We start from the raw sequence: 15,731 nt of genomic DNA on the forward strand, positions 1-15,731 counted from the left end.
CTCGTACCAACACAACGTCCAAGCACCTTCTTTCCAATAAAGGAAAAATCATCTGCGACTCTACAGCAATTAAAACTCAGTCTGTGGCTGCTGCACATCAATCTATGCAATCATTTCAAGATCTCTAGGCAAGTGATCCACCTTTAAATTCTCCTTCTGGCCTTCTAAGTTGAAGGGACTCTGCACGCTTAGGCTTCCCATTCCTTTGGGCTCCCGTGCTCCTCTCAGGAGACGTAGGAAAACATGAGCTGGTTCAACACATTGCTCAACAAAGCCAAGAAAACAGAAAAGCAAAATTTTTCAGGAGAAATGCAGCACAGATTTTACATCAGGGAGCTAATATAAATCCATGCAGTGCTGCAGATCAAACACGGAATGTCCGTTATCTCCCATGCCAGCTCTCTGTGTTCCTCGTGGAGGGTGAGGACACCTTCTCCCTGTGACAATCCCGGGGACATCTCCACGTTCTTGGGAGCACACTGTTACAGCACACCAAGATAGTGGCCCTACAGTTGACAAAAGTAACATTAAGTGCCCTGTTTGTTACCAGCTCAGCTTGAGCTCCTGCTCAAGGGAGGACACGTCTGTTCTCCGATAAAACAATTAGCAAGTTCACCACAGAAACTCTCTGCTCACTGCGGAGTATCTGAATTTAACATCTACGGCTCTGCGCTGCATCCTTTGTTACAAAAGCACTTTTTAAGATTATTCCTTAACTCGCTAAGGGTCACATTTAAACTAACAAACCTTCCTGCTTCCAAAAATCAGCTTATATGGACAGAAGTCTAAGTCCTTTAAAACATATCTACACCACTTCTCCAAAACGTATTTAACATCATCTTAACAGCATCAATATTACTTCTCTTACACGCCAGGATCTTGAAATAAAGTACAGTTTGAACATAAAGATTTAGTAACGCAGCTCCATTATCACAAGTGTTTGCACTTGAAATATCCATGACCTTTCTGCACTACTAAACATACAAATAAAAACAAGGTATTTGCGAAATGTCACACTTATGGAAAGTACTTGTAAAAGAAAGGGTTTTTTTCTGTAAATAATGTCAATATTAAAAGTAATGCAAATTCTGTATTTTCCACAACCTCACAGGAAGGTTGAAATACCTAATCGTGCAATTCCAAATGCGCAGTACTGCCAGTTTGCAATGGAATTTTGTCTTCACAAACTACCACCTGGGAAGCTGATCTTCAGTGGTTATTAGAAAGCTTAGAAATAACAGAATTAAAATTAATTTTAATCAATGTTTTGTTCTAATAGGAGAGTAGTCATCCTCACTAGGTTGAATCTGATGCACTTATACTTTCAATTTAATAAAATAACCAAAACATTCAATTACAAAACAAACATTAAAAATGTGCAAGTAAAGTAGAAGGTACCTCTAATCAGTTTTCCTCTCACCAGCCACATCAGCCCTTGATCCTAAAATTTTATGCTGCCTGCGAGGACAAGGTACAAATTCTATTTTAACCATCGCATCTTTGTCAACTTTGACTGTTTGATTCCCTCTGCTCCAACCCGAACAGCACCAGCAAAGAAAACGCTTTCCTCTCCTTAAGATGCTCCATTGGTTAGATCAGATTTATTTGCTGTCAGTAAAGGTTGCATTTGCACATAAGTCTATGACAGATTGCAAGTTTATTAACTTAAAGTGAGTTTTCAGGCTGCTGGGTTGAGGTATTTTTGTTGGGTTGTTGGGTTTTTTCGTGGGATTTTGATTTTTTTTTGTTGATTTTTTTTTTTTGTCAGTGTTCCCTCCCCCTTTCCCCAAGATGTGGGTTACTTGACAAATTGGAGTTAAGTTATCTTAGGTCAATGTAACTGTAAGTTAAACTAATGAAGTGTATGTCTATGAGTGATGTCTGATTAGTTTAATGCAGTTAGTGCTGGACAGCTTGGGCTGCTGACCTTGAAGGAACACAGATAACATTGTGATGCGTTGGAGGATGTGGTTGTGATACAAGACAAATTTACATAACAGTTTGTCATGTACACTCCTCCAAAACAAAACTGTTGCAAAAAGAAAGCAAGAGGAAACCAACGCTAAATGCCTCACACAAGACAAAATGGGGAAAATTAATTATAACGTTTGGCTTGGGGTGGGAGATTATTTTAAATGGGAGCCAAAAGCAAGCACAGGAAAGGTGTACATTTACACAATATGCATTCCAAGACGGCTTAGACATTGTGCTGGGTAACACTAAGCAAATGCAGCCTTCTACAGCACAAATCTACTCTTGAAAAATTATATTCCTTCCTCAGGAAGCACCTACTCACTCATACTAAAAAATACGAGACCCAGTTCTGAACTGTGACTCGCTGGAACATCATTCAGGTGTGCTCAAAGTCCTCCTGAAGTTCATTCTGCAGCTGCTTGTGCTAAAAGAACCATGTGAATGAACAGCCTCTCCCCATGAAGGTGCACAGTCCCCACACAGTGTTCTGCATGCTCTGAGCAAAGCTCTATCTCACTGCTCCAGACAATCACCTCGCCACATCTCATCTGATCAGGTAGGCCAAGCAAAACTGCTGGGTTTAGAGACAGCTTGGCTCTGGAGGGGCTGATTCTCACTATGTGATACCTATCTCATTGACCTAAATTGCCTGTTTTTATCAGCCCAGGTTCTAGCTGATGGAAATTTGCCACTTACATAAATGTATAATTGACACCCACAGTTGCTGGCATGTTACTGAATTGGACCATCATTAAGATAAAACTGCTCCCTTAATCCCCCAGGTCAGCCTGAGCAGGACACTGATAAATCAGACTTACGAATAGATACATGGGAGGGCACGTGAGGAAACTTGCAGTGTTCACATCTGGGCCATCTCTCAGCCTAATCTGTGAAGCACAGTTTAAACCTCTCAGAACGACTGAGCTCACATGAAAAATTTTAAATAAGAGATGTACGTACATGCAGACATCAGGTACCCAGATACTGAGAGGCTCTCACGGACTGGAGACGCAAAACAAAACAGTCTAGGAAATTCTAAATAAAACATTCAATTTCTCAGTTACACCCCAAGAAGAAAAACCTGTGCTGCCCACTGCAAGTCACTAATCGCTCCCATATACATCCTTGCATACACACAAGGAGTAAATTCAAGAGACCTGGTGGAAGGCATCTGTGTAATTTGAGTTTAGAAAATATTCAATCCCTTGGTTACCTGTAATTAGAACTTGTTGGCACCGTTTGCATGAAATAAAGAGCAGAAGTCCGTGCCTTCCAATGCCACTTCTTGGCTGGGAGTGTGAAGAGGACACAATCTTCTTGTAGCTCTTCCTGGAGAAGATCCATCAGCTGTTTGTGGGAGCCACCATAAAAGGGTTCAATCAGAAGGACACTCATTTTCAAAGTACTTCAGAAGTGTCTGAAATCTGAAAATGAAAATAGAGAAGTATGTTACTTTAGAAACATATCATTACTATTATTGTTGTTATTACTTAGGAAAATCATATTGGAAGAAAAAGAAATATACTGCGAGGTCTTGTAATATAATCCTTAATGTTATATTAATGAGTTTACTTCAGAAAAGGCTACTTAGCAATTATGATGACTAGAATATTTTGACCTTTAAAAGATACTATGTGTAAATTTTATATGAATTAAAATGGGCAAGACTCAGGAACCCATTGCATTTTGAATTTAGGGTTTGTTTTCAATTGGATATTTAAAAACAGCTTTACTTTACACACTAACTCCCTAATACAGTCAATTATTCCATAACTTAGGATGTAGCTTATTCATTCTTATATAGGTTTCCCTCCTTTTCCTGGTGGCAGAGAAAATTGAAGAGCAATTCAAACACACTTCAGCCAGAACAGCTGCCAGTAACAGTGATTTGTGTAAGATACTTAAAGGCAGAGACCAGCTTGGGGAAATGCAGCTGGAGCATCCCCCAGGACACCCTCCTGCATTGTTGGGAGCTGGGATCACAACCTCAGCAACAACAGGAGATGTAAACCATCTTATTTCTTCTGAATACTCCAAAGTGGGTGGAAGAGAACACTAGAGGAGGCTCAAGGGAGCTCTGAGATGAAAAGCCACAGAGCTGCTCACAAACAGGATGCAGAACGTGCTGCCCAAAGAGGGGACAGATGAAAACCCGGTGACTATTGCTCATCGCCCTCATGAGTCACACCCTTGGAGTACTCAAAAGCTGCTTTTCACATGCTTCGAGCAAAGCCACCACACACAAAAGCTGAAAGAAAAACCCTGAAAGGTGTTCACCATCCACAAACACCTCTCTGATGGTTCCCTCTCAACACTAATGGTGGACTAATGGTGGACTCCCGCTAAACTCAGTTATTCAGGACTCGTGTTTGATACTCTACATTGCAAAACCTTACACCCATTTCCTGACCTGCAATTTCTAGTGGTTTCAGACTGCAATCCTTATCTTACCAAAACCTCTGGTGACAAGAAGTGAGAATTCAACAGAGAACTACATACTCTCCTGAAAATCTCAATCATCATCTCAACCGTAGTTGAGAAACTTACTTCCATTCAAGATCATGTTAAAAATAGCATGTATTCTGTAATCAGAGGCCAGAAAACAAATAAAAAGTCTTTTAAGTGCATTGTAGCTATCAAGATCAGTAAACCAGCAACAAAAATCCAAACACTGAATCACTTTAATTGGGAGGCAAAACATAAGAAATCTTTAGGTAGCTTTTGACTGTTGGCTCACCAGGGCACCTGATGAAATGGTGATGTAGTTTCCAGATCATTACAGAACAATCAGCAAGAGAAAAAACATTCCATGCTCCAACTTTCTTGCCCTAATCCAGCCTGGATTCAGGTTACCATTTTCTCTATTATTCACTCCTCCATAGTATTTCAAATAAGTTACTCATTTTAACAAATATATTCTTTGCAAAATCAAAAGGAAAGCCATCTGGAAGCAGATACTTCACTCCGTTTTAGAGCTTGCTTCTTTTCAGGTAGCAAAGCAGTTTCTGATCTCTTTTCCACTGACCTAATTTCAAAAAAATCACACTTTTGAGATCACTGACGTTTTCTGAATTTACAATGATGTAACCAAAATCATACTCTCTCCTCCAAACCCTTTTGGAGCCTGCAGGGTAATAACTGCTATAAAAACACAAGCTGTGGTTTAAAATCTGCACTATTCACCTAAAGAACAATTTGTAATTAATCATGCTATGCTTGTCATCAAATCCCACCGAAAATTTAATTCAAGGGACTAAAGGGAAGCGTTTTATAAATTCAGCCCCTAAAGATGGGGCTATGTGAAAAGTTGGTAAATGCCACTGAGTCAGTCACTCAGGGAGGCTTGCAACTAATTTACAAATCATTAGCAGTATCAGTAATAAAGCAATTTCTTCATGAAGCATCTGATCAAATCACACTTCACCAGAGTAGTTCTGAAACTGGTTTTATCACCAGGTTTAGCTGAACCCACACTGTGCTCTTTGGTTTTATTTTGCACCAGTTTTCACTGTACATCCTCACGGGAACAGAGAATGACTGTACATGCTGACGGTAAGAGATTGCTCAGTCCTCGCGTTTCCTCCTGCCTAAAGACCCTGACATTCACTTAATTATTCTGCATTTACCTAACTTTAGAACAATTAGTGAAACTGTTCAATGTAAATATTACACAAATATTGCCATACAATAAACCCCCTTCGGCTATTTACACTGGGAAACTGGGTTGAAATCGTGGATGTGTCGTGGAGTGGGTGTTAAGATAGCTCTTGATATGCAGTTCTTCACAATAACACTCATAGACCCCGTGGCAGCAGCCCGTGAGGGTGACAATCAGCAATGACACATTTTTTTCAGAGACGACCTAAAGCTCAAAGGTTTTCTTACAAAACTCACTCGCCCCAAAAAAGTAGGTATTGCTTATTAAAATCCTCACTAGCACTTGTGGGATTCTGTTGCCATGTGATTTCTGTACATTAGCAGCAATATACATCAAAATCAACTTAGAAAAAATATTATAACGTTATTTAAGAAGCAGTACACGGATTATTATATTCTTTTTTGATGTTTGATTTTGCTTTTTTTTTTTAATTGGATGCTACCTATATAAGATACTACTAAAGGATAATGGCAACACAATATATGTCACATTCACTTCAGGGCTTGACTAAGATGAAGCAACTAAAAAGTCAATAAATCTTCTGTTTTTAAAAGATACACTGATAATGCTAAGGAAATTATATTATATAAAACTAATAATTTCTTGTACTTAGAGAGACACAGAGGAGGTAGGACATGGTCGTTTGGCTCATATTTCACCCACATGACTTCCAGTTTTGTTCACATACAAAAATAACAGCTATTATTTTTGCTTTATTTCCCTTGACCTAGCCAAGTTAAGGTAAATATGTACCATAAACTCCTCAGAGGTCTCCAAAAGACACAGCTGATAAATGGCCTGAGAACATTCACCGTATCTGATGGAATGCAATCCTCAATTAAATATAAATCACTCCAGGTATTCTTTTCCCCATTTTAAAGAAAACAACAAATATTAGAAAAACAGAACTGCTTCCCCTTTCTCATTACAGTATTTCCTCTCTGGAGCCAGCAATCCTGGGTGTTCCTCAAACAGCTCAATCCCATCCACACGGCTGCAGGATCCTTTCCTTTGAAAATTTCCTATTCTGTCTTTACCATACAGAGCAGCACATTCCTCAGGATACACATTACACATCTGAAAAAAAAAATCCTCCAAAGTGGTAACAGTGTCAAAATAACATGACTAATACAGAGGTATATTGAAGTACTGAGAAATGTAGGTGGGTAATTAGGAGCTGTCTCAAAGCCAGCAGCTCACAGTGACATTCAGCCAGGACTTTTGTCACTTGCTGCAGCTCTACCCCACATTGAAATATGGCAAGTGATGGAGTCCCTGAAAGGGCCACTGCTGTTCGAACCAAAAATTTCTTTTTAAAAGGAAGTCTGAGTACTGTACAGAGTAATAAATTAAAATTTACTTTAAAGGCACGGAAGAATTAACTGTTCAACCAGCCACAAAACCATAGCTTCTTTTTAAACTCTAGGTGAACGCCAACTTAGGTATTTTTGTTAACCAACCTAGGCAGAGAAAACCCCTCATTTTCCACAATTTATTAGAGAACACACGTTCACTCTGTCTTACATGCAGAAGTGTGGTTTCACAAACATCAGCACAGCTCGCATCAGGAAGCCATAATTAGCTCTATTCATTGACGTACTCAGACAACATAAATTACAGACCACGTCTAAATATCTGTCCAACAAAACAGCTAAGCAGCCATCCAAACCCAAAAGAATAATTGTTAATATATTCCACAGGTAGAGATCTGCTATTAGTTACAGGAAATAAGGTATATGGTTTCAGTAATGATTGTTTTAACTGTCACAGTCCCACACACATGAGAAATTTATTCCGCCGCCGTATCCGAGCACACGTGGTTCAGTGTCTCGTAACTCAACCCACCGCAAAACCCACCAGGTACGACCTGTGGACATCAACACACTTAAACCTTCGATGGCTTCACATAAACATGCTCGGATGGCTGACACAGGAAAAAAGTTTCCGTGTTCCACATTGCAATAAAATGTGATTTTCCAAAGGACTACTGAGAGTCCTTACCTTTCCTCCTCTGCCCCTTCTCCCTCCCATCCCTACCTGAAGTGGGGATGTGCTGTAAATACACACACAGAGACTGAAAGAGCCTGCACTGCCCTCCCACTCATGGCAGTGACTCACCAAAACCCCAAAGCTGTACCTTTAAACACAATCACATCTCAAGGTTTGACCAAAATTTAACTTGTACTTAGCTCATACAAAAGTACCAGTTCTGAGGTTTGTCATTACTAAACTGCTTAAGCGACAATGAGTATTTATCTTTTATATAAATCAACTGGAAAAAGCAAGAAGTCTGCCACTTCTTTTGAGAATGTGGTAAACCAAAATTGTTCACCTGTATTTGGATGGCTGAGCAGCAGTAACAATAATTTACTGGTGACACGCATAAACCACAGTCTGGTCCATGCACACAACCTGAGAGTTGCAAACACCTACAGATTGCCAAAATCTACCATTACCTGGAGGCAGCAAGGAATGAAACCTGCATGTATTGCCCAGCCTGCCTTAGTTACCACATCTAATTTTTACTGTGCTTATCAACTACATACACAAGGGCATGGAGTGACAGAATGTGGGGAATGGCTTTAAACTGAAGGAGGTTTAGATTAGAAATTAGGAGGAAATCCTTCCCTGCGATGGTGGTGAGGCCCTGGCACAGGGTGCCCAGAGAAGCTGTGGCTGCCCCTGGAAGCATCCAAGGCCAGGTTGGACAGGGCTTGGAGCAACCTGGGGTAGTGGAAGGTGTCCCTGCCCACGGCAGAGGATAGCACTGGATGAGGTTTAAGGTCCCTTCCAACCCAAAAGATCCTGTGATTCTGTGATGCAATCAGAATTACAAACAATAGAATTTTTAAAGAATTGGTTTGGTCTGAAGCAAAGTATGAGAACTGCCAGGTTCAGTTCTTACATCAAGCTAAGATGGAACAGTAGAAATTGGAAGTTAAGAGTTTTAAAATGTCCCCGGGCTATCAATCCAGAGACACCCTGACACAAGGGACAGTGAAGGCTCCTTCTGGAGCTGATGTGATTAGAAAGTAAAATGCTCTAAAATCTGCATATTATCCTTTGAATGCTAAGATTGCTAACAATATTGCAATAAATCCTTAGGAAAAAGTTGTTAATGCATATACAGTGCATGCATTTTAAAACTCAGATTTTAAGGTTTTTTTACCATTTTATCTAGGCAAAGGCACTAATGACCTTCATAATTTTCTGTTGTAAATTAAATTTGTTTTTTCCCAGCTACAGAAAAGCAAAAAAAAAAAAAAATTAATACCTAGAATTTTCTTTTCACGTTCTTCCCTGACACAGTCTGAGACTGTCATAAATACTTTGCAACTATACTTCTAGCTCTCCTCAATCAACATCTTTGAAGATCTTAATCTATACTGAATAAATTATTGCAATTTATAGTTTTTTTCCAGTGGAGAAAGACATCTGTGCATCACATTTGTGGTTAACTCAAAACCACAACAGTCAGTGCTACCTCAGTGGGGAAGCCTCCATTCCCCCCTTGGAGCACAGCACTCCAAAGATACATTTTGAGGGAAATTTCCCTGACTGATGTGCTGATCCTCAGTACACTGGGAATAGCATTTAAAATATGCAACTTTGCGTCTAACTAACCTCCTAAATACTACTCAGGATGGGGTACGAGGAAAACTATTTCCAAAAATTCAGATTAACAAAGGCAAATTAAGAATTGTTAATATTTAATCAGGTAAACATTTTCTTACAAAGAAAGGCAAGATAGAAGGGAAAAAGACACAGAAAAGGTGTGATGGAGAACCAGGGCCATGTTCTGCCAGGGAAACCACTACAGCCACAATCACCCATCACCAGCAAACCCAATTAACTCTCCCACAGGGTTTGTTCCTCTGTCTCCTCCCTCTAATGGTCCAAATAAATTTACAGAATTGACATGAGCGTGCTGCAAAACAGAAGACATTAAATAATTATCTTCACAAAATGTTTTACATTATTTTTAGGAGCTCTTCCACCACTAACAGGATTTTTTTTTAAACAAGGTAAAATTAAAAAAAAATTCATTTCTAATAGGAGAATATAACCTCATATGAGAGTATGCCAGGTTTGCAATTGGATCTGAGAAAAAATTAGTTATTCTGATTTAACAGTTAATTATAAGCTCCCATTTACCATGTAATTCAGAAGCCTGGAAAAATGAAAACTAATTTTAACAGAGACTGCTGAAGTTGGTAAATGTTGGCTTTATCAAACTCATTTGCAGCATGTTTACAGCACTTGAAGGATCAACAGTTTACAGGACTCAACATTTCCAGGGCTGCAGCTATGACTGTAAATTTGATGGCACTGATGATGCTGAAGGCTTACATTAGGTTTAAATAGATGAAGGATCCTTGATTTAGAGTATCTCTGAGAGGGAACTAATAGGTGTGGTAATGGGAGATGTAGCACTATTTTTAAACTTGACAGGAGACATATTAGTTGCTAGTTCCCTATTATAGAAAAAGTCCCAGTCTGGTAATAATGGGTTGGGCATTTTGAAATTCCTCCAATTTATTAGGAATATGATGAGAAATGTGCTCCACACACTGTGAGCTTCAAACCAGTTTCTGTACAGAAAGGTAAGAATTACAATGTGCATTCATGGCCAGTTTAAAGAACATATGTATTCATTTTAAAGAGTCACAAATATTTTAACTAATTTTATTTGAAAGTCACAGTCTACAGGTCATATTAGCTGATTTATTAAAAGACAAAGGACTTGCTAGAAGCCATCATTAGTCACTCTGTGAGGTAATAAAAATCATCCTACATCAAAATGTTGATTTGTTTTCCCCAGCAAATTTGAAGTAGCAAGATGCTAAATGAAGAACAAATCACTCCTGTGTCAACAGAATTTGGGATTGAGGAATTAAGCTGCTCTTGTACAAAAGCTGGAAATGCAAGAGTTAATTTAAACATTAGGCTTGGTAGCCTGAGATGTTTGGCAGCAACCCTTGAGTGGGCACAAGCCAGATTTCTTTTGCAGTCAGAAGGTATCCCTTTGAATATGTGATGAAAGGATCTGCATCTTCAGTCACACCTTGAGTCCACAAAAAGGATAGAATGAGATCTACTGTCAAATCGAGTTCAACTGTGAAATCGGGGAGGGTTCTTACACACAGGAGCAATTCTGAGGGCAGGTGGCCAGAAAGCCAACTCTGTCCTGGGCTGCATCCAAAGCCATGGGGCCAGCAGGTCAAGGGAGAGGATTCTGCCCCTCTGCTCCCATGAGATCCCAGCTGCAGAGCTGCATCCAGCTCTGGGGTCCTCACTATGAGAGAGATGTGGACTTGGTAAAGCCAGGCTGGGAGAGCTGGAAATGTTCACCTGGAGGAGAGAAAGCTCCAGGGAGAGCTCAGAGCACCTTCCAGGGCCTTAAAGGGGCTCCAGGAGAGCTGGAGAGGGACTGGGGATAAGGGATGGAGGGACAGCACACAGGGAATGGATTCACACTGAGAAGGTTAGATGAGATATGAGGACAAAATTCTTCCCTGTGAGAGTGGTGAGGCCCTAGCACAGGGTGCCCAGAGAAGCTGTGGCTGCCCCTGGATCCCTGGAATGTCCAAGGCCATGTTGGATGGGGTTTGGAGCAACCTGGGATAATGGGAGGAGTCCCTGCCCACAGCAGGGAGTGGGAACAGGGTGAGCTTTAAGGTCTCTTCCAACACAAACCATTCTGTGATGCAAAATTCACAAGACATGTCAGTAAGATTACTTCAACATTTATTTCAACAATGATGGAAAATGGACTTTGAAAGGGGAGCCAAATGTACCTGCCAGGTTTTCACCTTAAGATGTGCAACTAAAATAATATAAAAGGACAATCATGAGGATTTTGCCAACCTATTAAATCCTTCACCAAGGGAAGAGAATAAATTACCAAGTTACTGTTTATAAGACACAACATTTAAGTACTGGATCCCTACAGCAGTCAGGTATGATGTTCTGGGGATTCACTAGCTTCAAGGCTAAAATGTTACCTGTACAAAGAAGTCCTCAGTTTTAAATATTAAGTACTGAAATTCAACAGATGAAATACCTTTTTGGTCTTTCACTTGCCCGACTCTTTTCACCTCAGGAGAGAGCTGAACCAGGGCTTCATGCTATTGAAGCCATGAGAACAGAAATACCTCTCATTAACTTTTGTGCAGCCAGCAGCACGTTATAGCTTTTAGAAACCCCTCAAAAAGCTCTCAGAGTCAATAGCAGACATCACACAATACTGAGGGCTTCATACAGCACTAAACATATTTTTCCATGTTAACAATATTTATATGCTATTTCCAACTTGACGTGCAGATGACATGTTACCCACATCAATTTATAAATCCAGCACAATAGGAGTTGCCAATTTGATTTAGTGGTGCAGCACCCTGTTTCCTGTAAATAATTTACCTACCAGGCTTTGACTAAGCCCTCTGAAAGGGCTCTAGAAATATTAAAGGCTCCAGATTCTGGCCAAAATGCCTTCTGACAGCTCACTGTAAATGTGCCCCACATCCCTGCTGACCCAAGAATAGCAAATTTAAGTACTTAAAGTCACTTGTTTCCATCCTCTTGTCTGCAGAGCTTGCAAAATACTTCAAGGATTGGCTTAAAGCAATGAAGAAAAGTATGAAGAAAAGTGTATTTATACATTTTATTTTACTTCACAAGTATCAGAGAGTTAAGGGGTCTGCCTCCTCACTGGGAAGTATCTATGGATACACACATTGCAGAAAGCTGAAAAACACTGACACTAGTTAAATAAACATGTCTGGTATCATCTGCCAATTGAAATGGTGAGCATTGCAGGAAATATTTGTTTTCCATGAATAAAAGCGATATACAAGCATCTCAAAACAATCTGTTTTGGAAGGTTATTTTGGTTGTTTTGTAAACAAGTTTAGGTTCTGAGCTGATGTTTTCAAAACAGATACTGCAAAGCGAATAAATATTCATGTCTGGGGGAGACCCTAACAGACACTGAACAAGTGTGGCCCTTTTTAACAGTGCCACTGATAAAGAAAGGCAAGGACACTCACAGAGGACATCAAGATGTAAATTTTTTCCTTGAAGTTTCTCAGAGGGCTGAAAAGTACCATTAAATCATTGTGCTCAAAGAAGCCTGGGCCTTAAAAACTTGGCTTTTATTGCACATAAGAAAATCTGGCTATAACCCACGATCAGCACTGTAGTCTTTAACGAAAAGAATTCAAAACAGGGATTCTTTTTTAATTTGACTTCATTATAAATCAAGAATGTATCAGTACAACTCACTTAGGATTTTAGCTTTAGGGTGACTTGGGAATCATTTGTGCACCTATTTTAAAAGAGTCTGAAAACCATTTACTGTGCTTGAGCAATAGGCCACACTCATAAAACTTTTCTTCAAAACATGAAAATCCTTATCAAAATAAAACATCCTGCTCAACAAAACCAAAATTATGCTGTCATTTATCAGCTCCTTCCACTTGTACCACCACAGAACCTGCAGAACCTGGCACACTCCTCCCACACACTGGTACAACGCTAAGAATCACTGAATAGTTTGGGTTTGAAGAGACTTTAAAGGTTATCTTGTTCCAGCCCTGCAGGCAAGGATACCTTACACTAGAGCAGACTGTTCCACACCCCACCCAGCCTGGCCTTGAACACTTCCAGGACTGGGAGCTCAGGAACATTCAGTATGGCTTATAATGGCCATGAATACAGGGGTGCAGAGAACAAAACATATTCACTCCGGGGCTCAGAACTGAAGAACTATTTTAAGGTCGTTACTGGAAGATCCAAACTATTTAAAGTTTAGCTGGCTATTAGTAGATGCTCTTGCTGACACTGCTGATAGAAATCCCAGAAATACCATTACAAGGCAGCAAGAAACCACTCACACCCCACACACGCAAGGTCTGTGCTTAATATTCCCACTTCTTCATTTCAAAGCCACAAATATCACAGGCTTTGCCAGCAAGTTAAAGATCTGTTCTGACTCCTACTAAAGACATCAGGGTTGTGCAGTTACTCTGGCCACTGGGACATTTTTGGCAATACCCCCAGTTAAGCATTCACAGCAGCCATAAGCAGCTCTTGGAGGCCTGGAGAATAACAGCATATGGACAGTTTGGAAATACCTCTGTAATCAAGGCAGTGTTACCTCACAACAGTGTTCCACATGCAGTCAGACTCACAGCAATGCTACAACTGAAACTTCTGGTTATTTTCCACGTACAAAGGACACGGACCTGTTGGAGTGGATCCAAAGGAGGTCACAAGGATGCTTTGAGGGCTGGAGCCCCTCTGCTCTCGAGTCAGGTTGGGAGAGCTGGGGGGTGCTGACCTGGAGAAGAGAAGGCTCCAGGGAGAGCTCAGAGCCTCTACTGGTGCCTAAAGGGGCTTCAGGAGAACTAGAGAAGTTCTTGGGACATGAGCCTCGAGGGACAGGACAAAAGTGAATGGCTTCAGACTGACAAGAAAATAACATTAGACTACGGATTTGGAGGTGCTTTGGTTATGGAGAATATTAAACCTGTATTCAGTAATCTATTTATTCATTTATGCTGTGATTTTCAAAAACCACTTTCATTACATGGATCTGAAGCCAAGAGAGGTGTTACATAGGCTTTGCTACAGAGTGAATGATGTAGATTCTTCTGAACATTTTCAGATCCCATCTTCCCATCAGTGTTTAAGCAGAGACTAATCCCACAAAGCTTTGTCTTCAGCAGATCTTGAAGGTGCTTATGAAACTGATTTTGCCCCACATTTAAGGCAGAAATAAATCTGGAAGCTACTTTCTCCCTTTGACCACTGAAGATAAAACTATAATTACAAGGTAGAGGAAAGGGCAGGAAGGAAAATAATAACTTTCCTTCAGAAAACATACATGGTGGGAAAAAAACACAGACAGGGTACCCAAATTAAGCAATACCAAGCAAATGCCTCAAAAAAGGGAATTATTTCCACCTATCTGCATTGATCGCATACACATTTGCTTCCACTGACAAGAACCTAATCCAAACTCTGCCTGTTCATCTCAAAGTGGTTATGAAGCCATGTGTGGGGTGCATTCAACATCCTCTAAGATGAACAGAATCTGTTTTGCATGCCAATATCCCTGGAGAGAGCAATATTCATGCAAGATGATTCAAGCTACTTTTCAGAGTTGCAGCACTCTGCCTCCCCATTGAAGCTCTGAATGAGCATGGGCAAGAGATCCAGAAACCATTTTCCCTAGAGTCTATAGACAGTTGGTTTCTTAACACTCACGGAAACATCTTCTTGGGCATTAACAGAATGACTTAGAAAAAAAAGTCTGCTTTTTCTCTTTAGAGCCGAGTTTCTTTTCAAGCTGTGTAACACCACTTGATATTTAGTTTAGCTACTCAACCAAGCATCAGCCTTCAATGTATCCAAGGTGCAGAATGGTTGACTAACACAGACCATTTCACTTGTTTGGGCTTATTTACAAATACTACTTACATACTGCTGGCATTTATAATGACACCTGGGATGTTGCTGACACACCACTACGTTTGTAAAGTTGGAGTTTACAGGCACAGTGGATTCTAAGAAATGTGCTGGGGAATACACACAGCGTTTCCTTTGACTGTAACTAGAATAGTTACTTTGACTATATCCTATCTGAATGGGGGGAAAAAAAGCTTCAGAAACAAGCTTTAGCAACGTTAATCCCCCACTGATTTTCTTATCACTCAACACTATTTCACTCAATTACTTTTGTCAACGATTTTCTCAAAAATTTCCTCCTGACCATATTACAGGTTGTCTTAAATTACGCTGTAGAGACACATTAATGCGTACACAGAACTTCCCATGTTCCTTACTACTCTTGCCTACTGATTTGTTATTCCAAAGCCTACAGCCTCTAAATATTAGAGTTCAGTCCTAGAAACCTTGATACAATGTTGGATGACAGAGAAATACTTGTTTTGGTTTTGTATGTATATAGGCAGACTATAAGGAATTTACCTTACAGTGGAAGCAAAAATGGAATATAGAGGATTTATTCAACTCTGTAAAGTCAAAGGAATCCTAACCTGTATTAAAATGCCCCAAGCCTGGAAGTGCTCAAGGC

The 15,731-nt window shown here is 40.1% G+C and overlaps 1 protein-coding gene across 1 annotated transcript in view; it reads right to left on the minus strand.

Moving 5' to 3' along the window:
- Nucleotides 1-15,731, minus strand: part of GTDC1 (glycosyltransferase like domain containing 1) — a 160,727-nt gene that overhangs the window by 114,740 nt on the left and 30,256 nt on the right. The window contains exon 3 of the mRNA XM_062498380.1: nt 3,188-3,398. Coding sequence (XP_062354364.1) covers nt 3,188-3,369 — 182 coding nt within the window. The 5' untranslated portion in view covers nt 3,370-3,398. The remainder of the gene's footprint in view (nt 1-3,187; nt 3,399-15,731) is intronic.

This window comes from Cinclus cinclus, chromosome 9, assembly GCF_963662255.1.
Source record: "Cinclus cinclus chromosome 9, bCinCin1.1, whole genome shotgun sequence".
In the NCBI taxonomy this organism is placed as follows: domain Eukaryota; kingdom Metazoa; phylum Chordata; class Aves; order Passeriformes; family Cinclidae; genus Cinclus; species Cinclus cinclus.